This window comes from Ciconia boyciana, chromosome 3 (assembly GCF_034638445.1).
Source record: "Ciconia boyciana chromosome 3, ASM3463844v1, whole genome shotgun sequence".
NCBI lineage: Eukaryota > Metazoa > Chordata > Aves > Ciconiiformes > Ciconiidae > Ciconia > Ciconia boyciana.
The window spans coordinates 107784417-107808505 of NC_132936.1; the positions used below are offsets into that span (position 1 = coordinate 107784417).

Consider the following 24089-nt stretch of genomic DNA (forward strand, 5'->3'; position numbering starts at 1 on the left):
CTTCCCTCCTTCACAGAATGGAGGGCACTGCTAGGCAGCCTGGCGGCCAGAGAACACTGTAGCGATCCTTGAAGCAACCCACTTGTGAGCCTCAATTTGCCACTGAAATACTTCTCACTGCAATGGCAGTTTTATTCTGAATTTGGAGCAGGTGCACCCACCCTTTGATAAAGGGGGGAAGGCCCCCTCAGTTACCCTCAGGCGATGCCGTACGGGTGAATGTGCCGTCCCGGGGCGGGGGGGGAGCTGGGATTTGGATTCACACACACCTCTGCCATGGGTAGCTTTTCCCATGGAGGAAATGGGTGCGGGGGAAATTTCAGGGGCCTGGCTCTGAGCCGGGGGTGTCGCAGGCAAAGCACCCCCAGACAGACCCGAGGGGCTGGAGGCCCAGTGGGGCCTGCTGCCCCTGGCCTACACGGCCTCCGCTGCACGCTGGTGAGGAAACCCGGGTGGGGCTTCCACAACTTCGCCTTGCCTTGCACTAACATGAAAAACCGCCCGGGCAGAGGGAGAGGGAAGGCCAGGGCGAGGCAGGCCCCAGCGCCTGCGGCAGGCAGGACACGGGGCGAGCGGCGGGCTGCTGCTCCCCGCCTGGCTGCTGCCGTGAGCTGGGTTATTTTCACCGCCGAGGCCTGAGGCGCACCGAGGCGCACCGCCCGAGGCCTAGTGGGCGGCCGGCAAACCCGCGGCTGCCGCGCAGCGCCCGCCCGGGCCTGCCGGGGGCCACCCGCCGCCGGGAAGGCGCCTTGCTCGCCGCGTCAGGCTCATACAGCAAGAGGGGTGCCGAACCCTGCGGCCTGAGGCGGCGGCCGCCGCGCTCCCCAGTCCCCCAGGAGCCGGCCAGCAGCGCGGGAGCCGCGCAGGCAGAGGGCCCGGGGCGAGGAACAGGAGCCGTCGGCGGGAGTGGAAATGATAGGTGGCTCCATAGCTCAGTGGTTAGAGCACTGGTCTTGTAAACCAGGGGTCGCGAGTTCGATCCTCGCTGGGGCCTCCCGAGCTTTTTCTCTCATTTTTTTCTTTTCCTTCCCTTTACCAAGCGGGGGGTTTCGCTCCGCGGCCGCGGAGCTGCCACCGCGGGGCCAGAAGTCAGCCGCGCTGGGTGGATCGCTCCCCGCCGGCTGAAAGCCACAGCTGCGGCGGCAGGGTGCTGCTTTTTGCATGCCGAAACGGTGCGTCCAGAGGGTGGCGGTAGGAGACAAACGTAACGTTGGAACTGCAAAATGATGTCATTTGTTTTGGCTCCCTCTTGGGCCAAGCGCAGGAGTCTAAGCCAGGCCGTGGCTCTGCTAAGCAAATAAATGCACTTCTCTGGCAAAGAACATCTGAGGTTTGTTACTGCCCCACTTCCACCGTGGATAATGCAACCCTATGGTCCTCGCTCTCCCAGTTCTCCTTGCAGCACCCCATTGCAAGTTATTTTTACGGCATGCTGTGTGTACAAAGGAGCACCGCTGTGGGCAGGGCATGCCTCCAGTTCGGTTCTAAACCCGCGCTGCTCCCAGGGAAGAGAAAAAGGCTCAGGCAGGGAGAGCTGCAGCCAGTAGCCCCGCAAGTGGCCCTTACCTGCTAGCCAAGAGGTGCTCTCCACTAGGAGAGAAGCCTGTTCAGTTAGAAGGCAGGTAATGATTCAATCCAATTGCTCAGCTCTAACTAGGATTTTTGAGGGTTGCTTGGTTTCTGTCGCTTTGATTTTATTTGTTTGTTTTTAAGATTTGCTGAACATTTCCAACCCTTACTGAATCCTTTGGAACCTGCAAGTGATCCATACCCTGAAAAAATATTGCTTTAAAAAAAAAATCTAATTTCATTGTCCAAAAGACAACTACTCTTAAAATGTACTTTTCACTGCATTTCAGTTAAAGGACAAAAAAAAGGAGAAAGGTGAGGTCATTGACATGTCTATTTCATATTCTTGGATAAAAGATGCAAGTCCTGAAAGTTGGAGGCACTTGGATTTATTAGACAGTAATACACAGCCAAATCATACCAGGGAATGTCCATCAGAGGATCTCATAACTACTTATGTCAGAAAAGGACATCACAGCAGGATTTGCAAAGAAAGTTAATATTAGGAGGCTGGTGCTGTTAAGGTTTAATAGAACATATATAGAGACTGCTAACACTGACATTAATGGAGGCACACCTGGGAGCACCAGCATAACAAGTCAGCTGATTCTCTTATTTAGTCACTATTCAACACATTTGTTTCACCATCTTACAAGTGACTTGCTTTTTCTGGGACATCACTGAGTTTCAAAAGCTGCTTAATCTACTTTCCTTCTTCCTCTTCTCCAGTTTTTTCTTAGCCAGTGCTGCTTTCTTTGGAAGAAGCTTCTTGGTTCTGGTTAGGTGGGAGCTGCTCTTTTTTGGCAAAGGTCGTGCTGGTTTAGTTCTGGAAATGTGTGCAACCTTCTCTTCCTGCTTTGGCTTGTGAGGTTTAGCCTCAGCTTTGATTTTCTGTCTCTTTTTACCAGATGGAGCTGGTTTCACTGTTGATGCTTTTATTTTGGTGGATGGGGTCTTTTTAGCTTGCTTAGAAGAAACTGTTGAGATGGCTGCAGTGAGGGTAGAAGATTTTTTCAGAGGCTTGGTTGTTGAAGGTTCATTAAGCAGTTCAAGGACAGTCTCTGAGGAAAGTAATTAACATGGTTCAGCATCCCTGCTTTAAGGCAAAAGACTAATTCAGAGATATGACTGATGTAAACGTTTATTAGAGCTACAGTTAAGAAAAATAGCCAATATTCTGAAAGAAGAAATACACATATATAAACATATTTTCTTCCATCAAAAGAGCATTGGCTTTCTTGGAAATAAAATTTGTTTAATTTTAGAAAGGATGAATGTATATTTAAGGAAAATATGTCCAGACAGAATATGATGAAACCTTGCACACTTCTTTGGCAGACTTAACAATATTAATTTTTCACATCACACTAATTATCTGGAAATTCCAGACAAGATAAACTCAACTTGCTAAACACTGTTTCTACTCAATAATAAGATGTAACCCCTGCCCTAGTTGCATGGGACATAGGACAAAAAGGCCAGGAGAAAGGAAGATTGACTCCCCTAGATTTACAGAGAGGGGATTATTTGACTCAAGGAGCTTGTCACAGAGCCAGGGACAGGCGCTGAGAACTTCCCAGACCAAATCCAATGCTTGAAGCAAAGCCATCAGTTCCCTTGCAATGCCCGTTTATGCTATTACTTGGCACCGCTCAGGAAAAAAAAAAAATATCAGAGACTGGGATTAAGAAAAGGCATGGCATCTAGTAGACAACAGAAGCACACATTAAATGTGATAACCTAACTTCAAGATTGCTCCTGCTCATTGCTTTAGTTTAAGACTACTAAAGATTTCAATCACATGCCTGTAAGATGGTTATATGTTTTGCTTCTCAGTAAAATTAAAGCCTAACAACTTACTTGCACGTGGAACAAACGGTATCTGTTTACTCTGTGTTTTCACTGGAACAGGCTTGTATTTACACTTCCCTGGTGGAGCCCTCCTTGAAAAACAGAAAGCCATATGTAGATATCTGAGAGATTGTTAAGGAGGTTTATTTATTCTAGAGGTAGACATCAATACCCCGTTGTCATTTGCCTCGGCTGGAAGAGGCATGAAAGCACTTTAGGCACCTGGAGTGCAACATAGGTGGAATTTAAGAGCCTAACTCAGGCTGCAAGCCATAAAATTCCCTGTCGGAATAGCAATAGCAGCTGGAAGGCTGAAGCTTCTCTTCTACCACCCTTCTGGTCAGCTTTCTGCCATCAGGCAGTCTGGACTGTCTTCATCCAACATCAATAGCTGGTTTGTTTGTGTGTGGGATGCTGGCCTGTCTGCATGAGCTTGTAGCCCACCACTGAATTCAAGGGTGCTGATTAGGTGTGTTCAGCTACATGTCCCGCTGCTGGAGGCACAGCACAACACTGTTTCTAGAAGCCTGGTGGATGCATAGAATCATAGACTCATTTAGGTTGGAAAAGACTCTTAAGATCATCAAGTCCAACCGTTAACCTAGTACTGCCAAGTCCACCACTAAACCATGTCCCTAAGCACCTCATCCAAATGTCTTTTAAATACCTCCAGGGATGGTGACTCCACCACTTCCCTGGGCAGCCTGTTCCAATGCTTGACAACCCTTTCAGTGAAGAAGTTTTTCCTAATATCCAGTCTAAACCTCCCCTGGTGCAACTTGAGGCCATTTCCTCATGTCCTATGGCTTGTTACCTGGGAGAAGAGACCGACCCCCACCTTGCTACAGCCTCCTTCCAGGTAGTTGTAGAGAGTGATAAGGTCTCCCCTCAGCCTTTTTTCTCCAGGCTAAACAACCCCAGTTCCCTCAGCTGCTCCTCATCAGACTTCTGCTCCAGACCCTTCACCAGCTTCGTTGCCCTTCTCTGGACACACTCCAGCACCTCAATGTCTCTCTTGTAGTGAGGGGCCCAAAACTGAACACAGTATTCAAGGTGCAACCTCACCAGTGCCGAGTGCAGGGGGACAATCACTTCCCTAGTCCTGCTGGCCACACCATTTCTGATACAAGCCAGGATGCCATTGGCCTTCTTGGCCACCTGGGCACACTGCTGGCTCACATTCAGCCGACTATCAACCGACACCCCCAGGTCCTTTTCTGCTGGGCAGCTTTCCAGCCACTCTTCCCCAAGCCTGTAGCGTTGCATGGGGTTGTTGTGACTCAAGTGCAGGACCCGGCACTTCACCTTGTTGAACCTCATACAATTGGCCTCAGCCCATCGATCCAGCCTGTCCGGGTCCCTCCGTAGAGCCTTTCTACCCTCAAGCTGATCAACACTCCCACACAACTTGGTGTCACTTGCAAACTTACTGAGGGTGCATTGGTTGAACTTCAGACTATCAGTCACTTTGGGTTGTCCTCACCAATACTGGCTCGTGCATCCCACCTCGAAGTGGAGGAGTCTCATTCACACACATAACGCTTGTCAGTGACAGTGCTTTCCACTCGCTCATGCTGCAGCGTAAGGGTCTCTGTACATGCAGCAGAATATTCCCACACAGCCCCATAAAAGTTACTGTGACCTTCAAAGGGTGCCACTTCGGACACAACATAGTGCTGCAGCAAGAGGGATGAGAAAGGAAAGGAATAGGCAAGGAGGGAGGAAGCAACAACTGCAAAGAAAATGTATCCACATTCCTCTCCTGCTGTTCCCTGACAACTTCCCACAGTAAAAAAGCACCCCCCCCAAAAAAAAGCACATTTTCCCTGAGGTAAAGCTGTCACATGTTAAATGACAGGAAGGGAGGTACACAGAAGAGCAACAGACCTGTGTTTTCTGTTACCCACCAAGGGAACTGCTGTAGGACAAATAAGAACAGGCTCTTCCAATTTGGCATGCTTGACAGCACAGAGCAAAGCAAAGCATGACCTAAGGCATCACATTTTCTTGCGATGAGCATTCTCCTTCAGACAGGGGCAACAGCCAAGTGCTTCCTCCACACCATTTCAATTAAAATTAAAAAAAAGTTACTAAAGCAGGGTTGTTGGCAGTGCTTGTGGGGGTGTTTTGGGGGAGGTTGGTGGGTTTTTTTCCCCCTCTCTCTCCTAACTTTTAGAGCACCTTTTAACACCTCTTCCCTCTGCTTCTGACTGAGGGGATTTGGTGCCAATCCAGGCAGAGGCCCACCAGCCACTCTGCTGTCTCCGAGAGCACTGCTGCAGAGGCAAGCTGCAGTGCGGACACTGGGCACTGCTGCCATCGGTTTTCCTGGGAGGTTCCTAGGGAGGCTTGAGTTGCCATCAGGTAGATGGCAGTGGCCCTGCCAACATTTTGAAGCAGGCGTTTGTGTGGCTTGCTGCCCTTGCCAGCGTCCTTGCTGAAGTGCGGGCAGGAAGCCGGGAGTGTCTGTGCTGGGCAAAGTGGGACTGCACCCATCAGAGGCATCAGAGGAGGCAGTTATGCCAGCCACCACTCACAGTGAGACGGAAATGGAAGAATCCTATAAACAGCATTAAAACGCAAAGGAGAAAAGAAAAATCTCCGCTCATGATACAATCAGGAGGAGGCCAGAGTACAACCCAGGATCTGGAGGTGTTCGGACTTTCTGCTCCAGGGCCAAGCAAGCTCAGCCTCCGGAGGAGCAGTCAGTGCTTTGCACACCCTGGACAAGTTTGCAAAGTGCTTAAGCAAACAGACAAGGGCAAAGCTGAGCAGAGCAGCATCCGGGCTAAGGTAAACAAGGGGAACCAGAAAATACAAGAATAAATTACAAAGAACCAAGGAAATAAGTGCCTGGTCCTGCTCTAGAAGTGATGGATGTGAAGCTCCAAAAGCACAGGGAAGAGCTGGCTTCTTTCCAGAAAGCCCTTCTGAGCAGTGAAACCATTGCGGTCCTGGCAGGGGCTTGCTGCCCCCATGGAGTCAATACATGGTGCATTACTGCACACCAGTCCTCAGGCAGGCAGCCTCCTGGAAAGGCTCCCGCAGTCCTGTGAAACAGAAAGCTGCATGTCTCCCTTTACAGTGGGAAAGAGGACAGGATTTATCATCCTGATAGTCTTCATGGCGCGTTAAGGAGTGGCATAGGGACTGCAGGGCTTTTTTTATTGTGAAATAGAGCATGCTCAAGCTCTCGATGTTTATGCTAGCTCACAAAATTTTTTTTTTTTCTTAAGTTGAAAATGTTACATTTTGGTCAGCCACAGTTAATGCAGTTTAAAGGCTTCCTGGCAGACAATAAGCTGTTAAAGGCAGGAGTCTCCTCAAGTAGTCACAGCAAGTAAAAGACTCAAGTTCCTATTCCCACCACCTTGGTACAGAGCTTGAGTTAACTATCTAGCTTTGGATTTAACTTCCCAAGAAAACATATCTTGTTTTCTTCATTTTGTTAGTGTCTGAGATCTCGGCAACAGCACAGACATTAGTACTGTATCTATTTTACAGGGTGATTTGAAACTTATTTCATGCTTTTCAGCAAGATCCAAAAGCTTGGGAGGGGAAAAAATTACGTAAGCATGCTTATTATTGTAAAAACAGACTTTAGCAGGAATAACTGCTTAATGGGGAAAAAACATTTTGCTTGGAAAAACTCAGGTTCAGGCTCCAATTATTATCGGAACACTGCACAAACCACCAGGTTTCATTCTTCTTCATTAAGAAAACTAAACTGTGGACTGCAATTTATTTATTTATTTATATGAAAGGGCATCACAGATATTTGATGTCATGACCACGAAGGATATGGATCATCATTTTTAAAACACCACTGTGCTATACTTCAGATATGCAACCAAGGAGACACTATTTTGATCCTTACTGTCCCAGACCTTTAAGGTATCCAAACTCTGGCTATTTCTGGGTGCACAGATATGGTGAGTGAGGAATAAGTTCACTAAAACGGATTAAAGTTGCACCAAATGTACAGTGGGTAAACAAAAACCAAGGACTGGATGTGGAGGTCAGTGAGATTCTGTATCAGTAGTACTTAGCATTCTTTCTACTGTGATAGCTGGAGAATGTATGGTGATTATAGAAGAATTTGGCATGGAAAACACATCTTTAATTACTAACCTTGCAGGATCAATAAACTTATAGAGCGATCCATGTGGTGCATAGGCACTGGGATAAGAAGTAGACATAAAATACAGCTCACCTAAATGGAAGTGAAAAAAAGAAAACCAGTTTCAGATTCAAGTGCCCAAGCTGAATCCCAGTTCCCCATTTCCCTCTCTTTCCTGGCTCTTCACTAATTCACATGGTCAGAAAAGAAAACCCTTTCAGTCACTCCCTCAGTCGTGTTTTACTTTCAAGAAGTGGGCTTTGGTCTCACCCTTGGCTGTGCAGGTGGACTCCCAGGGACACCAAGTGATCTCTTGGTTGCAGCAGGGTTCCACACAGAACCAGCAGCCCTCGACTGAGCACAGTACCTGAGCAGGACCTTCATTACCTCATGTCAGTGGCCCTCCAAAAGGTTACTTTCGTCTGTATAAATACGTATTTTTTTTAAACTTGTTTGTACCAAAGAAGCAGCCAGAAGCTACAAACAGAGGGGAAGACCACACAACAAATATTTAGCCATCTCTTCGTCGTACCAAAAAAATCCAACAAGAGCTAAATTGGCTAATCCGTGGAAGACAGAAGCTTTTTATTCTTGTATAGTTGCTGAGGAGAGCAACTGCTCCTCATGCCTTCCCTTCAGCACCCACTAGAACAATATCCAGGTAAATTATAGTAGCTTGCAAAAGAGGCAAAACTGTTGTTTTTCAGATTACATGACAACACCATATTTGTTTCTAAAAGAACAACCAGTAGAAGAGACATTTAACATCCACTCACTCCACGTGTTGTTAGAACAGTTAAAAAATTTACATATTTCACAACAAAGCCTGCATGTCCCTACATCTTTGACAGAATGTGTTAGCCAGGCGATCTGGAATCTTTTCATTACAAGCAAATCTCTTTTCTGCTGAATCGTGAAGCATCAGAGCTCATTAAGGCACATCTGGGTTCTTAAAAAATTTGCAGTCACTTTTTGTATTACATAGCTCTTTGTCAGGAGACTGTACAAAAGTGAACAAAGTATGCATTGGTACTTCCACCTTAGGGAGAGATCTGGTCATCGTGACCATAGCAATAATCCTATGCACTGAGACACCTCCACTCAGCTTTCAAATTAGTGGCTTTCCTCATCCCCAAATAAAGCCTTGGTGTAGAAGTGCTGCTGTTGTGCATAAGACTGAGGAATTTACACTAATGAAAAAGGGGAAACTCAGATAAGCTATAAGAACTCAACTGAGGATGAGCTGTTACAATGAAAGAACAAACTGCATTGATATAGTCTTTTCATTAATGAAACAGCATAAACAACAACAAAAGGACATGGAAAGGCTGAAGCAAACAGGAGTTCAAACTCCTTAGAGAACCTTGAGCATTCAGACTGCAAGTTCATATAAGGATCTGTCTCCTGAGCTCTACATCAAGCCGACCTGGAAAAGCCTCACAGGGCAGGAGACCTCTCTGAACCCCATACAAACCCTACCTGCTGTGCTGAGATAGCCACAAACCTGTTTTGCAATGCCTGATTTCTAGTAGCATGTGAGGAGCAACATAATTTTACACATTTGTCCTACAACACAGAACTGACAGTACAGTTTCCAATAAAGGTATGGCTAGCACGATACCTACCTGCTTCATCCTCAGCAAATGACGTGATGAATTTGCTATAAGAACTGATCATTCCAGGGAAAGCACAAGCTTTTGTGCTACCAATGCAGATATCTCGCTTCTTCCACTTATTTGTCTTCTCCTCTTCCTGTAAAGCCATAAGTCGACTAGATGAAAAATAAAACCCTGTGTTTTATGTTTCCATTATCAAGATTAGTTCCTGTCAACATCATGCATTACTGGAAAAAATGTCAGTGAGGACCCTACTGTTGACTGGCTTTAATGTTTGACTTTTGGAAAAATAGACCTGAACAAAAGCAAACCTATCCTAAGGACTCTAAATTGGAGGAAGTTTAGATTCCAACCAAAATGTTGTTATAATGGTCAGAGCCCTTAATCTAATACACAGACATCTGGGATTCTCATTTACTCCAGCTCAAAAGGTTTCCGGATGCTCTGATATGCTTATTTGCCCAGATAAGGCAAATACGGGTACAGAATGGGAGCTGCAGAGAAAACAAGTAGTCTCACCCGTTCATGAAATCACCAAAAATGTAGAGGCCATTCAAGTTGGGCGATTCACATCCTCTGTATACATAACCTCCAGTGATTGACTTCCCCACATTGCGGCCATATGCAAATATTGGAAGAACATCACCTGTGAAATACAGAAGCATGAGAAGTGAGCAAATTGACATCCAGAGAGCATCAAAAAGCAATTGCTTGGTGACACCAAAGGGTACAAAAATGACTAGAAGGACCAGCACAGTTGAACAAACAGCATAGTTAAATTTCAGTGGGAATTCAGTAATTTACTCCAGGACAGAGCAGACCCAGGGGCTTTAAGGAGCTCCCTCTGTAGCTGCTTATCAAGTCTTAGTTGTGATGAGCTTCCATAACACATAGGACCAAGATTCTCTGCATCAAGCAAGCAATGCAGAAAGGTATCAGCCTGCAGGGAGTATTATCTTACAGGTTTGTGATTGCACCAATCATTTTAGCAGGTATTGTCTTTACAGATTTCAGTGTTTTTAGAGAAGGGAATAAGATCAAACAATTGCAAGTTAACATCTTCATAGGTTTGCTGACATTCTCAGCACAGAACATGCGTAAGAGTGCTACCTCCATTTTCTGTCATGAGACTTATAAAATAAAGGCTTTGCCTCTGGCAATGTTAAAATGAATTCAGCCCTTTCTTGGGTTGAATATCAGATCACTCATTTCTTTCCCCTGGATCAAGTAGCTTGTCCTTAATCTTTAATGATGAAGATAAAGATCACAAATGCAGTTCATTAAAAACGGTAGAATAACAGCAAAATCTAATTCAGTTTTGTTGTCAACTGAGGATTGGGCCATTAAAAAAACAACCCAACAACAACAACAAAATAAAAAACCCAAACCAAACAAATTTGAGAGCCTTGTGGGTACCAGCATAGCAGAGGAGAAATGTTGATAACACATACTCTACACTTGCCTGCTCATACAGATGTTTCTGAAACATCTACATGAGCTTGAGACCAGGTTTTCTCCTCCAACAGCTTAAGGAACATTATAATAATACCCAGTTCTTCTACCATGCTTTCCAAAGAGCTTTACGAACACCACCAATATCTACTCTTTTTTTAAAGGCAGCAAGTGAGTTTGTCCATCACACCCACAGTCAGACCCAGAGCCCAGCTTTTGGGTGTTCTGCTGCAGCACCTTGCTAGGACACACTGCCTCTTCCACAGGATTTGTTTCAGGGTCTCAGCGTCAGCCTGGTCCACTCTCCTCAGCCATAGCCGTGGCTCAGAGCTTCTGAAGAAAACACAATATTGCTTTTCTACTTAAACCAAATTCATTGCCTTCCTGACTTCACTGGAAAAACTCTGTCTGTCTGCAAAAGGCACAGGCTTTGACCCTAAACACCTTGTCCAGTGCAGCATATGGCAAGGAATTCCTTGAATAAGCAGGGCATCATTTCATACCAACACTGCAGGGCTGAGGAGGAGGGATTTCTGCTCTTAACTAGTAAACAATCTCCTTTTAACACACAACACTGGATTATTTAGTTTCACTGGAAAAAGGGTGCTATAGTCCACTAAATACACACATATAATAAAGTAGTCTTCTATAAGAAACTTCTTCCTTACCCAAAGAGGAATTGTGGCAAAGCTTTGTGTCGTAGCATTCAAATCCCTCCTTTGCTCTCCAGCCATAGTTCCCTCCTTTAACAACAATATCGATTTCTTCAAACCTGTTCTGCCCGACATCCCCACAGAACATCCTCCCTCTTCCCTTTTTTGTGACAGGGTTCCCTCTGTCAACTGCACAGCGCCACATATTCCTGACCCCGTAAGCATAAACCTCAGGGCGGGCCTTGGGGTCTGACACAAATGGATTATCAGGAGGGATGCGATAAGGCTTTCCATCAGGGCTTTTTCCATCCACATCAATCCTCAAGACTTTCCCCAACAAAGTACTCCTAAAGAGAACGACAGAAAAAGAAACCCCAGCGTGAGAGCCAAGTGAAAACACAAATGATTCTCTTCCTCTTCCCCCTTTCCAAAGGAAAAGTTATCTGTCCAAAAGAAATAAACCAGTGGCTGGCTTGTCTTGCAACCTGCTCAAGTCACAGAAGACTCTCCCCTCTCTAAACAACTTGGGTTCCCTCAGCTTTCAAAGGGTAAAATTTTAATTTTTTAAATACTGCATCAGACAGACTTGCAGATGCACAAACACTTTCAGGAAGCACTCTTGTTCTTCCACATTGTCTCATTCCCAAACCTTGGTGAACAAGCTCAAAGCTTTCACCTGCCCTCCTACTTACTTGTTCTGAGCATTCCCAAATTTTCCAAAAGGGTCTCCAGCTTTCCCTCCATCCCCTGTGAACAGATACATATAGCCATCCACACCGAAGAGCAGCTGCCCACCATTATGATTTGCAGCTGGTTCCTCAAGCTCCAGAAGATTCCTAAAAAATATAAAATAAAAGAGATAAATAAGTCCAGATGTAGCTACTGGGAAGGACTGAACATTCAGGTAGGCTGCAGAAATATTGCATCACCTCTTCTACAGAAGAAAGCAAGATTTCCCAGCTCTACAGACCTGTCAGCTTTGTCAAATACAGTGCTGAGTTGCATCCTGTTTCCTGGGAGCCTGCAGCATAAGGCTGGCTGCCTACCTTACAGCAGAGCTCCTTTCAACATGGCATCCCTTGAGGAACGTGTTTCCCATGAGCCATGCAGCACTACAGCTTTGGCCTGCACTGCATTAACATCTCTTGTGCTACAGAGCTCACCCACCACCATGAGCACAGGAGTTTCACAGCTCATCTGAAAACATGACTACAAATACATAATGTGTTTGTCTGCAGGGAACACTTGTTGCCCTTTAAACTCTGATTGCGGCAGGTGGGTTCTACTTTCTTATATGAGAAGCAGTTGGTGAATTCGAGGGCTTCAGAAGCATCTCATGGTAACTGTGAAACTCTAGAGAAAATAAGTCTGCTATTAACAAATCATTCTTCATAACTGAGAATTAGCTTTTTTTCTTATCAGGTGGACGGGGCAGGGGCACACGTGTCAGATCAAATGAATGTATAGTACTGTAGTGCAGCATCCCTGTTCTCCTACGGTACAAAACACTTTTAGGGCAGATGTTAATGCCACAATAGGCTTAAGGCTATTACTGCTCTGTAGAAGGCAAGAGTACAAGATGGAGAGAGAAGACGACCTGGAAGCCTAGATCCTGGGTCCTCTGTTCAGCTTTATTGCTAGCTTGCTGTGTGACCTTGAGCCAACCCACCTCTGGTAGCTTCATAGCAGGCCAGTCACACACCTGAACCAGGGTGACTGGGAACGTGCAGGTTCTGCAAGGGGGAAGGACAGGGACAAAGAAAAATAATTTCTCATCGTGGCATACAATAGCGATCAACATGAACTTTACCTTTCTGAGAGAGGATCAGCTTTGTTGACATCAGATGCCAGAACCTTAAATTCACTGATCCTGATCTTTTCCACTCGGTTCTTATCCATGTATGAGTAATAGATATAAAACTTCCCATTGTACTTGTACTTGGGGTGGAAAGCCATCCCCAGAAAGCCTCTCTCATCCCCTATCCATGGTGTAGCCAGCACTATATTTTTAATATCCAGAAAGGGCTCCTCCAGCCGGCTGCCATCAGGTAGGTAGACCCAGATCACGCCCACCTGCTCAGCTACGAACATGTGGTGGGTACGGTCATTTGCGTGCACCATGAGCACCGGGTTCCTCAGGCCGTTGGCAACCTCGGTCAGGCAGAGCTGGAGGCAGCCTTTGCGGTCCTCCACCACCGAGCCCAGGTTGTGGTTGAGGGCTGTGTTCTTCAGCACGTTGGGGAAGCAGTAGTCCTCATCGTGTAGGTGAAGGAGGTTGCAAAAGCACGTCTTGTTTGTCTCGTAGCATTCTTGGATGTGCTTATCGCTCGTCAGCAGGCTGATGGCAGAGTGGCAGTTGAAGTGAAACTCGGAGCAGTAGTCCAAACAAAGTCCTGGGAAGTTTCTTAGAGGTGTCCGAGGGTTTTCTGCGTCATAGAGATGTGCAGCGTAGGGAGAACATTCCTAGAAAGTAAAAGAAACTAACTATGTGGCTGTGTACACACATCCAGAAGAAGCCAAGACACCTTCATGGAAGCAAAGCAGTTAATAAAATGAAAAATTAGTAAGGCAGAAGAACATAATGAGTCAACTTTGAAGTGGAGTAGTAGAAAGTCACTCAGAATATTGCTAAAGGGGATTTAGAGGTCAGTAGTTGTTTCCTTTACCAAAGCAATCGGCTGCACTTAAGTTATTTCCAACAGAAGTATGTCTATGGAGGCTGTGGATTCTCCATTACTAGAGGTTTTTAAGGAAGTGACAGGCAATTTCTTTTTGCAGTCTCTTCTCACCTTTGCTTTTCGAAATCCCCCTTAGCTTCCCCTGCTAGATTTTGAACTAGGTACTTTGTAACCTGTGCTTAACAGATTGAGAGACAAATTCGTTAACTCCCTCCCTGCAGCAACCTTTTGCACTATGGAGAACGTTAGCCTTTCTACTTCAGACTTCTCCAGACCAGCGGTCCCAAATCTGGACACATCTTCCACATCAGCCAGCATCACTGCCTTTTCCAGATACATTTAAGATTTTACTTTGTTAAGCCACTTAAGCCCATACCTAGGTCTCATCTAGTGTTAGGAAAGAAAGAAAACAAAACAGGTACAGGTTCACCCACACCTTCAACACTGCTCTGATGCACTGCTCTGATCCCCCTTCCCAAAAGCAACACAGGGGGACAAATCCACAAGGCCAGTCAGAGATACAGAGCAGCTATTTAAGATGGAACTGAGCAGTTTTGCAGAGAGGTGATCAGAGTAGGGTAACAGCCTGACAGAGGTCTGTAAATATCACAACTGACATTGAGAAGATGCATGGGGATCACTTGTTCACCCTTTCCCCCAGAAAAAAAATGAGAGCGCATTAGATAAAGCTAGCAGGAGCCAGGTTAAAAAAAGGTGGTGAAACTCTGCCAGAAGAAATTGTAGGTGCTAAAGATGTACATTGGTTAAATGTACAGGCTAAGTTAATCTTTGGACTGATGCTGTACAACTTTGATCATGTTCTTGCACGCATGGTATCACTGAAGCAGACTGTAGTTGAGATTTAAAACTGTTTCAGATAAGTAGATATCATCATATGCAATTCATGTAGCTATCATTGACTCTATATGTGATCTTCAGGGAAAAAAAAATACTGCAGGCAACATTTTCAAGTGTTGTGTATCTAAAATTATGTCTGTCCCTTCAAATATCACTAAGTTTTTAGCTGTGCAAAATTTAGGTTAAATACTGACAATCAGGCATTGTGTTTGAATTTGTACCTAAATTTAAACTCGTCTTGCAAAAATTCTGGGCCAGAACTTCCATAGAATATTTCCATTTAAAATTCCACCTCTATTTTAATCAGCTCAAAATTGCAGAAGTTAAAACAGAAGGAGCTAAATTCTGCAGAAAGATTATTTTACTGGTTAGCCTGAAACAGTCTCTCCAGAGTTTTTATTGGGCACGTACGTAGGAAGGTAAGTACATAGACAGTTGAAGAATGAAGAACTACTACATTAGCATTTTTTCTGCCTCATTAAACAAGTTTGCTTCATTAAATAAAATTCATTAAACAAATCTGGGGTAGTTACACAAGCACGGACCTTTTTTTTTGGTGCAAGTAGCAGCCCTTCCAGGATATTTAATGTGAAGGCTACAGACCCTCATTCCAAACTTAGCATAGCAAACTCTTTCCTTTGCTCAAAGAAGAACCCAATGGCTTTTGGCCGTACTAAGAACAGATATGACTTGTAAGTAGTAAAGCCCTTTCAACTCTTGGATTGTGTAGTAAGTGTCTCACTTTTCATTGCTGCCATTTGGTTATCAAGCTGCACAGAATGAGCTGGTTTCTGTTGCTTCTGCATCATGTCTGTAAGGAACCTCTCCTCTTCCCAAATCAGAAGTCTGCAGCCCGCAAAGGGGAGCCAAGTCCCCCAGGCCTGTCCTTGCAGCCTGACCCCAGCCCTAGATGGCAGAACCACAACATTTTTCCCATGTTTAAGGTCTTCCAGAACAAGGAAGGGCACCACAAGGCTCCTAGTGCCATGCCCAAAAGCCAAAGCTTCAGGTAAGTGTCTTTCTGTTCTCACCTTCTTGAAGGAGAGCAGCTTTGGTGCAGGCATTCAACAACACTTGGCTGGCATGTTCCTCCCCTAGTGCTTACTGAGTCCATTAACCATTGCTCACCCTCTCCGCTTGCACCAGTATACACTCGCACACCCCTGAATACGTTGAGTTTCTAGTTATATCATAGTTTTCACAAAATACGGTGCTGATCTCAAGTGACTAGGAGATGAGGAGAGGTGACAGCATGATAAGGTGTCACCAAGGAAAGGTGGGGGAGAGTAGACAAGAGCCTAACCTGTGTTGCATTTCGAGTCCTGGGAAGCTCCCTCATTCCCACTAACATGCAGCTGCAGCTGGCTCACCACTCTGTTGTGCACAAGTCACTTGCAGTCTCAAGCGCCTCTCAGTTCTGTTCTGAAGTGATTACTTTGTTAACACCTTTGAAAACATTTTTAATTTCTCTCAATAAGTGGGAACAGAGTCCAGCTCCCAAACCAGCAATCTGAGAAGAGAAAGAGAAGAGAAAAAGAGTTTCCTCTGAAACAAGGCATATTCTCGCTGCCTCTGAGCTCCATCAACTCTGTTTTGCCAACGGTCTGCAGCATAAAGGTCTCCTACAGTTCATCCTCCTAAATAAGCATAGCCCCTGAGCAGCTGCCATGCTTTTCCAGCCGTTGGTCTTCCCACACAGTGTTTGCTTGGCAAACAATGCCTGCAGCACGCAGACCCAGCAAGACGCACGAGATGGAGACCATTCCTAAGGATCTACGTAAACTCCCAGGATTAGGTGGCCTTGCAGTCACTGTTGGTTGTCTGCTTTCATTTCACTCAAGCATGCATGAAACAATACAATTAATCCCACAACTTTCTGGAGCGGAAGAAGCAGAAGCTGCTAAGATCAAGTTGATACTTCTTTGCTGTTTTGTAATAGTTTCTCTGCAAGAAGGGTGTGTGTTCAGTGGTCAAGTCAGGCCTCAGATTAAAACTGGCTTTAAAAGTATGTTGCTTTCCCTGTACTAACTCCTATCCCATGCTAATATCATGGCTTTCAATCAGCTTGAACAAGGTTTAATTGGCCTTTTCCATTTTTTAAGCCTCTCCTGTAGCAGTTTTCTGAATAGAGAAACATCCTCTCAGCCAAACAGCTGTTCTAGCGCATGTAGCAAGGTTTGCATCCAGGGAATTTATAGCCATGCAACTTGCACACCTCCTTAAGAACATCACAGGCAGTTTTCAGAGTTTCATATTCAGTTTTTAAGCTAAATCCTAAAACAGCTCAGCTGAGGGTCAGACTCTAAACCTACAAATGCTTAGAACAAGAGCAGCTAGCAAAAATAGACCCAGATCTTGCCAGATGCAAACTGAAGCAGCTCCACCAGCAGAGCCAGATTGCTTTAGATGCTTCTTCTAGCCTGTTAGTTTTCCAGAGACATATCTGGCTTAGAGTGACAGCAGGAAATCCATGATCCAGAACACAACCCCATCTAATCATCTTCTCTCTGTTAAGAAACACACAGCTCCACTGCCTAGGTAAGGTGCACTCCATAGCATCCTTCTTGGGCTCTGTGGGACCAGCGAGATGGCTGCAGTCACCAAAACCAGCTTCCTCTGTGCAACGCTCAGCACACTGCTCATTTCCTAGCCTTCCTGGTGTGGTAAAGAAGTATTTGTCTGTTTTTTACTGTCTGCTAGGTTTGGCACTGAAGGAACATCTGACTGAATGAGCTGCTTTGTTACAACGCATCGCTACTAAGCTGATCTCACCCAAAGATGTGAAATAATGCTGTTTTCACTAAATTAGAGCGGCTACTAGTAATTCAGGTTTATCAATAAGCACCGCCACCTCTTTCTTGAAAGTTGTTTTGTTCAAAAGACAAAAGCTAATAATATTTTGTCTACCATTGCTTCCAAGTCTAATCTTTGTGTCCCAGGTTCCATATGAATAATATCTATAAAAGCACTTGTTACCAGCAGCAGTTTATCTGAAGTCCTGCCGTACACAGTAGAAATAAGCACTTGGCACAATTACATCCTGATCACGTATCTGTCTTTTTGTATTTGATGTGGCACTAAGTACATGTCAACATTTCACGGGTAGTGACTACAAATTATCAGGATACTGTGGAGGTGGTAGAATGGAGATGTCATCATTTTCCATCCTTTCCACATGAGATCATCAGTAAGAATTTAATCCAGCAAAGCGACATCACTAAAGCAAAACCATTTGGTAGATCTTTGCTCCTCCACTAATTCAACAGACAAATAATATTTGCCAGAGAACCCAACCTTATTTCCATGGTTGTCACCAACTTGAACAGGAAGAGCAACACAACACAATCACATGCTCCTCCCCAAAGATTTAACAGCAATCTTACTCTAGAAAGATATGAAGAGTAATAGCTTATTACTTTGAAAGTCTGTAAGAAAATATATAGGGTGGTTTGGGTTTTTTGCTACAAAATACACTTAGAACAAATGCAAAATTAAATCATGCCCCGCAGAATGAGCAAAGAGGCAACAGACACATTTTCATATTGTTTTTTCTACCTGCAACATGTAGAAAATCTTCATAACACCAACATTGGTGATTCTGCTAGGACCTGTAACGCATCTTTTTCTGGTTTAACAACTGTAAAATGACAAACAACACTGACGCTACTTTTTTCAGCCCTGGTGCTGACAGGGTCTGTATCCCCACCCCAAGGAGATGCCAGAATCCTGCCAGCATCCAAAATAAATGAAAACATTTTTGTACACAGATAACATTTTAGGGCTAAGGAATTATTAACTAGAAGCATTTTATATGTTCTTAGTAAGACTGTGTCTTTTGACTGCTTCGTGTTTTAGCATGCAGTAAGTCCAGCTCTGCATCACCAACAGTTGTTGAAAAGGCAGGTCAGTTCTGCCCTTTAATTATGGGAGGCAGGGGAGCTCAGGAAGAACAGTGCCTTTGGTCTTTTCTCACTGCACAATGCCTGTTTCTGTAAGCCAGGTGGACAGTGGGGAGGCAGCACCGATGAAAATGCAGTGACTGAAGCCTCGGGACCTTGGAGCAGCTGTGTGAAACCACTGCCTATTAGATTTTGTTCTACTTTAACAACCGCACCATTTGGAGCATCCTTAGCAGGAACACAATCAAAACATGTCCTTCATGGGGTCCAGGGACCCAAGCACTTTGCCTGATAATTCCTGTATCATTTACTCCTGTAGAATTTGTAATCCAGGATCTAGTAGCTGCAAGCAGAAAATAAGTATTGATCTGTAACTCTCCACTTCGTTATGAAAAAATTAGCAGCACAGCAGGATTCTCATCATAATCCGAGTTGGGCAATGCTTTCATAAATCATCATTATTGCTAGCAAATGTCATTATATATTGCCAGATACCACAAAGAGATGCACCTTACAAAGTGCTTTGTAGCACTTTGCAAAATGCATGCTGAGGATTAGGTACCATTGCTCCATCAGCCCACTTCTCCCCTGCTCCCACACCTCATTTCACAGCAACACAGCTGGCTATAAGAGGCTATTAGAACCACAATTGACCCCCAAGTCAGCCCAAAGCGTAGGATACAGATACTATTTTTCTGCCCTACCTGACACAGGATATCTTTGATATATGTTCCACACAGCTTATGCCCCCGGGGATCAATATAATCCATGATGTCCCAGTATTTTGCTGCAATGCTGTTGTCTCTCTCCTGGTCACAGCAGCCAAAATTTTCATAGGCAGAGCAGAACTCCAAGTGAAAAGGGGGCTGGAAAGGCGGCCTGTAATCCAGACACTGAGGATGCCCCAGCAGACTGCCTATCAGGCACAACAAGGAGAGGCAAAGACAGACATGCAGGCAAGAAAAGGAAACTCCAGAGCTGCTGCTGCTCCTTCCAGTGCATGGCCAAACATGCACTTCCTTCAGTGTAGATTTCTTGAGGTCAAATGTACAGACACCCTGGACTTCTTCATGGTATGGTTCATTCATCCTCTCTGTTTTATTAATTACCAGGCACAGAGCTCAGCATTCACTCAGGTTTGCTTACATTCTCTGTCCCTTTTTCTCTCTGAAGTTTACTACTTGGCTGGAGAGAAACCCTCCGGGCTGTCTCTTTGGTATTTCACACGTCACATAGCTGAACCCTCCCCTCTGGACATTTCTCATGCCCCTAGAAGCACTCATAAATCTAATCCCTACATCTTAGTCTAAATTAGCTGAGAAATCCTTCACCAAGAAATATGAACAACAGATAAAAATACAACATGTGATACCTATATACAGAACCTGGTAATCTCTCCCCATTTACAAAAACACAAGATGAGTAATTTTCAATTGCTAACTAGTATTTTATTTGACTCTTAAAATGCACCGAACTGGGGTCTGGTTTCATAAAGACCGAATAGGGGTCACAAAATACAGCTAATTAAGGCAGCAGTTAACCATAGGTACAAGTAATTTCAGGACAAAAAAAAGCTTTACAGATATATTGCTGTTACCCACAAATCCAGGTATAAATTCAGGGTTAAAAATAAGAAGAAATTCAGAAAGAGCGAAAGAGAAAACACATTTAAGACACCAGAACAACCTGAGGTCAACTGATGTTCTGTAGTAACCCTGTACTTAAGGTAATTGACTTTAGCGGATTTTATCTCAGCTGACATTAAACTGATTTTAAGATGCATGAGACTTTTTTGCCACTTTTCCCTCTAGTGAAGAATGCATGAGCGATCCCACCAGTCAGCTAGTGAAGTACAGCATCAGCTGCACAGGCAGGTGTCCCATGCTTGTACACATTGTACTCAGCCTGCCTTTCTGAGTGACACTTCCCTAACTCCACCCTTCCACAAGCGAACCAAGAGCGCTTTGATCACAACCAAGCTCCTTTATCACTTCACCAAAAACAAATGTTTTCCTCTTGCATACATCGCTACTTATAACAAGGCAACAAATCCACACACACCCGGAGCGCTCATCACCACTGTGCTGTATGCATCACAAGGCACGAGTTAGAGAACAGCAGCGCACCAAGAACCTAAGCAATCCAACGAAGAGAAGTCAGTCATGCTTTCCCTTGCAGCCGCAGGAGTGATCAGCCAGTCTGATGCTGTCAGGAAGAGGCTTTAGCATGCACCCACTCACTAGACATTTCCATACAGGAAAGCTTACTAGAGAGCAAGGCTTTGCTATCTGTTCTATTGCTTCTGAAACATTAGTGAGGAGCCAAGCAATTAAAAAGCAATTAGCTATTTCGCCTCCCAACAGATCCTAGGAGATTAAGGCCAATGCACAGATACCCTTTGTGCTGTTTCTAAGCATCTTCCTACTTGCTGCTTTCCCTCCATGGGACACAGGCAGAAAGCGGGGAAAAGGAAGCTGAAGGGAGAATCTCATGAAGAGGGACTCCTCCTCTCTTCCAAAACTCTTTCCCCTCTCCCCACACATCACCATTTACTCCCAAGGTCTACCTGCACGTGGCTCCGGGGGAAGCTCCCAGTCCTAGCTTCTCAATACAACCACCAGTGTAACGTGACAGCTGAGAATACTCTGATTACAGATCTCCTCAGAGTATTTATTAGAAAATGGTTGTTTTAAAAAACCTCTGGGTTTTTAACCTTCACCTGTTTTGCTGTGGCTCTAACTTGTGGCACCTTGACTGTCCAGCAGCCTGCCAATAATCCTGTCTGCTTAGACTTCAATGAACTGTAAACATGCCAATCAAGATTCAGCACTGTCACGAGATAAAATATTTTAAATCCAAGTATTTAAGTCTGCTGAAGTATCAGCTTATCTCAGTTATCGTTTTCATACATTGCAGACAATCACTGACATTAAGGCATTACTTTGGTGTCCCCTGGCAATTGTCTTATTTTGAAACCATAACAAACAGCAAGGATAAGTGACAATATTTGCGCACTCTTCATTTGTAACTACAGCCTACAAAGTTCCCTATGCTTTTAATTCCTTTAGCATTACTGAGCTCTTTGGGGTAACTAACACTATCCACCATTAAGAGAACTTAAGCGCCTCTCTCCCCTTCCTAGAAGCATGCCACTTGCAGATAACAACTCAGAATATTTACCCGTGTGAGGAACTGCACTTCCTAGTTACTGGATACTTCAGATCAGGAGGCAAGAACACTCCTTGCTGCTCCCTGATGAGGGCAGAAAAGCTAGAATAGCTTTACTCATGTTTGGGCAAAGAAGGAAATGCATAACCTCCCACCGAGCCTACTGCTCACATTACCCAAGGACTCCTTGCAGTGGGCAGTCTTTTTTCTTCGGCCAACATACCACCTCCAGCCATTCTTTAAATGCGAGAAGACAGACTTTCCATTTGCTATCGCAGATAAGAACACCAATTACAGAAAACCCTGAAGAACTGTAAATTTAAACCAGTACAAAGCGCATCAATCCTCTGATTGTGCGGGGACTACTCCAAGGGTAAGGTACACACCTGTTTACTGCTGACAATACGCTTACACTGCTCTGAAAGCTAAGGCAAGTCCTGCCTGAGTTTCCAGAATGAGACAGCTGCTCAGAATACAGAGAGGCTGGTGGGGAAAAGGAAGGAGGTAAGAACACGTGGGGTCAACACACTTTAAAAAGCAGCTGACACTTCATTAGCTTGCTTTTTTTGAACTTTAGTAAAGACATTATTAAAACAGGAAAGCACAAGCAGGAGCATCAAAAGCATAAATGGAACAACAGGGAAAGCAGAGGTTAGAGCTGAATTGTCATTTTTTGTTATTATGTTAGGTTTTAATATTAAAAATATCAGAACAAGAGGTGGAGTAACGGAGGGACAACAGAGAGAGTCTGTGGACAGAAGATATGGATTCCCCGAACAAGTTCCTTGCCTCTGTATAAAGGAGATCAGTGAAGAGAAGATGTGCTATTTGTTTCATGGAAGAAAAAAAACCTCACAGAAGTTTTGCACACAGGATGAAGATGTCAAGTCATAAGAAAACCAAACCTAGACCATGTAATTCAGAGCCAAAGCAGAATATTCCAGTCCACTAGGAGTTACCACATTCAAAGTACCACACACAAGCTTGAAAACACAGTATGCACTGAATAACTTACACAGGAAATTCCACTACAGGTTTGTCTCAGGTTTAAGTACTATGGTGTCAGGAAATAGCAAGTTTTTTGCAGGACATGAAAGAGCAACGCTTGAGGTAGTTCCATGAAAGCTGGGACTGCACTGCTCTTCTACTTGCTGACTGCAGCATGGTAGTTCTAGCACCAGGAGAGAACATGATCCCTGCAGCAACCCTTTTTCCAGAGGTCATAGGAGAAAGCTGTGAGCACAATGGATTAACAGATTTTTCAAATACATCAAGCTCCTCTTTGTCCTCTCATTCTCCTTACCTCCTCCCCAATCTCTGCTTCTTTGTTGCACATTTCTTCCTCAATAAAGAGATGGTTTCTCAGCTGCTGCAAGGCATACACATCTCCCACAGGCAGGTAAGGGGACAGACGGAAAATTATATGGGAGCTCTCAACAAGCAGCAAGGGCTCTAGCATTCAATTTTATACTATTCTGCATTAGGTTATATGATAAAAGCACCTCTGCACGCCCACAAAGGAGCACAGAGAGACAATGGAAGGGGGAAGCCCAAATAATATCCTGCTGGGATGCTCCCAGGCCCATCACAGGAGAGTCACCAGCCCAAAGGCCCATCTTTGCAAGTCCAGAGGAGCAGAATAGCACAATGGCAGGCAGGAAACCAAATTAAGGACTCTAGGGAAGGGACAAACTGCCTGGTTGCCTCCCAGGGCTGTCCCAGGACAGCTTTAGCCCCATCGTCCAGGCATGAAACCCAACAAGATGAGTTACTGGGAGCAACAATTTGGATCACCTTTCAGACTAAGGGGAATTGCTTCCCAGGGGTGTAGGACACATTACAGGATGCAGGGGAAGAGCATTTTGAAACTTCACAATCTAAATTAAAACAGTCAAAATTCAGTTGAAGACCTCCAACAAAAAACTAGACTACTACAGAATGAGGCAACAGCATTCTTACAGACTCAGAACTAAACTAGCACACAGGTCTGGAATGACAGATAATTGCTGCTTGCTTTTTTTTTTTTTGATACAGCTATGGCAAGTAGCTCACTTAATGTTTAAGACACATTGTCCTAAGGCACATTTCACAAGACCCATATTAACCCAGACCAAAATCCCAGATAAACACTCAGCTTTTAAAAGCACAGCTGTACTTAGCCATGTACTACTATGCTATTAAAGACATCTTTATTTCATTCCCGGAGGTAGTTCAAGCAGTTCATC

At 44.6% G+C, this 24089-nt stretch overlaps 1 protein-coding gene and 1 non-coding gene across 4 annotated transcripts; one reads left to right on the forward strand and one right to left on the reverse strand.

Moving 5' to 3' along the window:
- The first annotated feature begins 921 nt into the window (after nt 1-921).
- TRNAT-UGU (transfer RNA threonine (anticodon UGU)) lies at nt 922-994 on the forward strand. Its single transcript has one exon. It is a non-coding gene; the product is annotated as a tRNA-Thr (tRNA).
- A 963-nt stretch (nt 995-1957) lies between these two features.
- HHIPL2 (HHIP like 2) lies at nt 1958-16210 on the reverse strand. 3 transcript variants are annotated; one of them, XM_072856987.1, is made up of 9 exons: nt 16101-16210; nt 13072-13724; nt 11954-12097; nt 11277-11608; nt 9676-9802; nt 9166-9311; nt 7552-7633; nt 3430-3512; nt 1958-2630 (listed from the first exon to the last, which is right to left on the reverse strand). In XM_072856987.1, exons 1-9 carry the CDS (start codon nt 16146-16148, stop codon nt 2257-2259), a joined length of 1989 nt encoding a protein of 662 aa, XP_072713088.1. In that variant the 5' UTR covers nt 16149-16210; the 3' UTR covers nt 1958-2256. The 3 variants fall into 3 exon arrangements, with proteins under 3 accessions (XP_072713088.1, XP_072713089.1, XP_072713090.1); XM_072856988.1 differs by having other exon boundaries at nt 2440-2665; XM_072856989.1 differs by lacking the exon at nt 3430-3512 and having other exon boundaries at nt 2489-2630.
- Nucleotides 16211-24089: the final 7879 nt, after the last annotated feature.

What these genes read in the sequence shown, in the direction of transcription:
- HHIPL2 (XM_072856987.1), bottom strand. Translation starts at nt 16,148, where the DNA reads ATGTTAGTGGGAATGAGGGAGCTTCCCAGGACTCGAAATGCAACACAG. An exon ending in TTTGGGAATGCTCAGAACAA is followed by an intron (nt 11,609 to 11,953) that starts GTAAGTAGGAGG and finishes CGTTCTCTTTAG; the next exon opens with GAGTACTTTGTTGGGGAAAG. An exon ending in AAGTTTATTGATCCTGCAAG is followed by an intron (nt 3,513 to 7,551) that starts GTTAGTAATTAA and finishes CTGTTTTTCAAG; the next exon opens with GAGGGCTCCACCAGGGAAGT.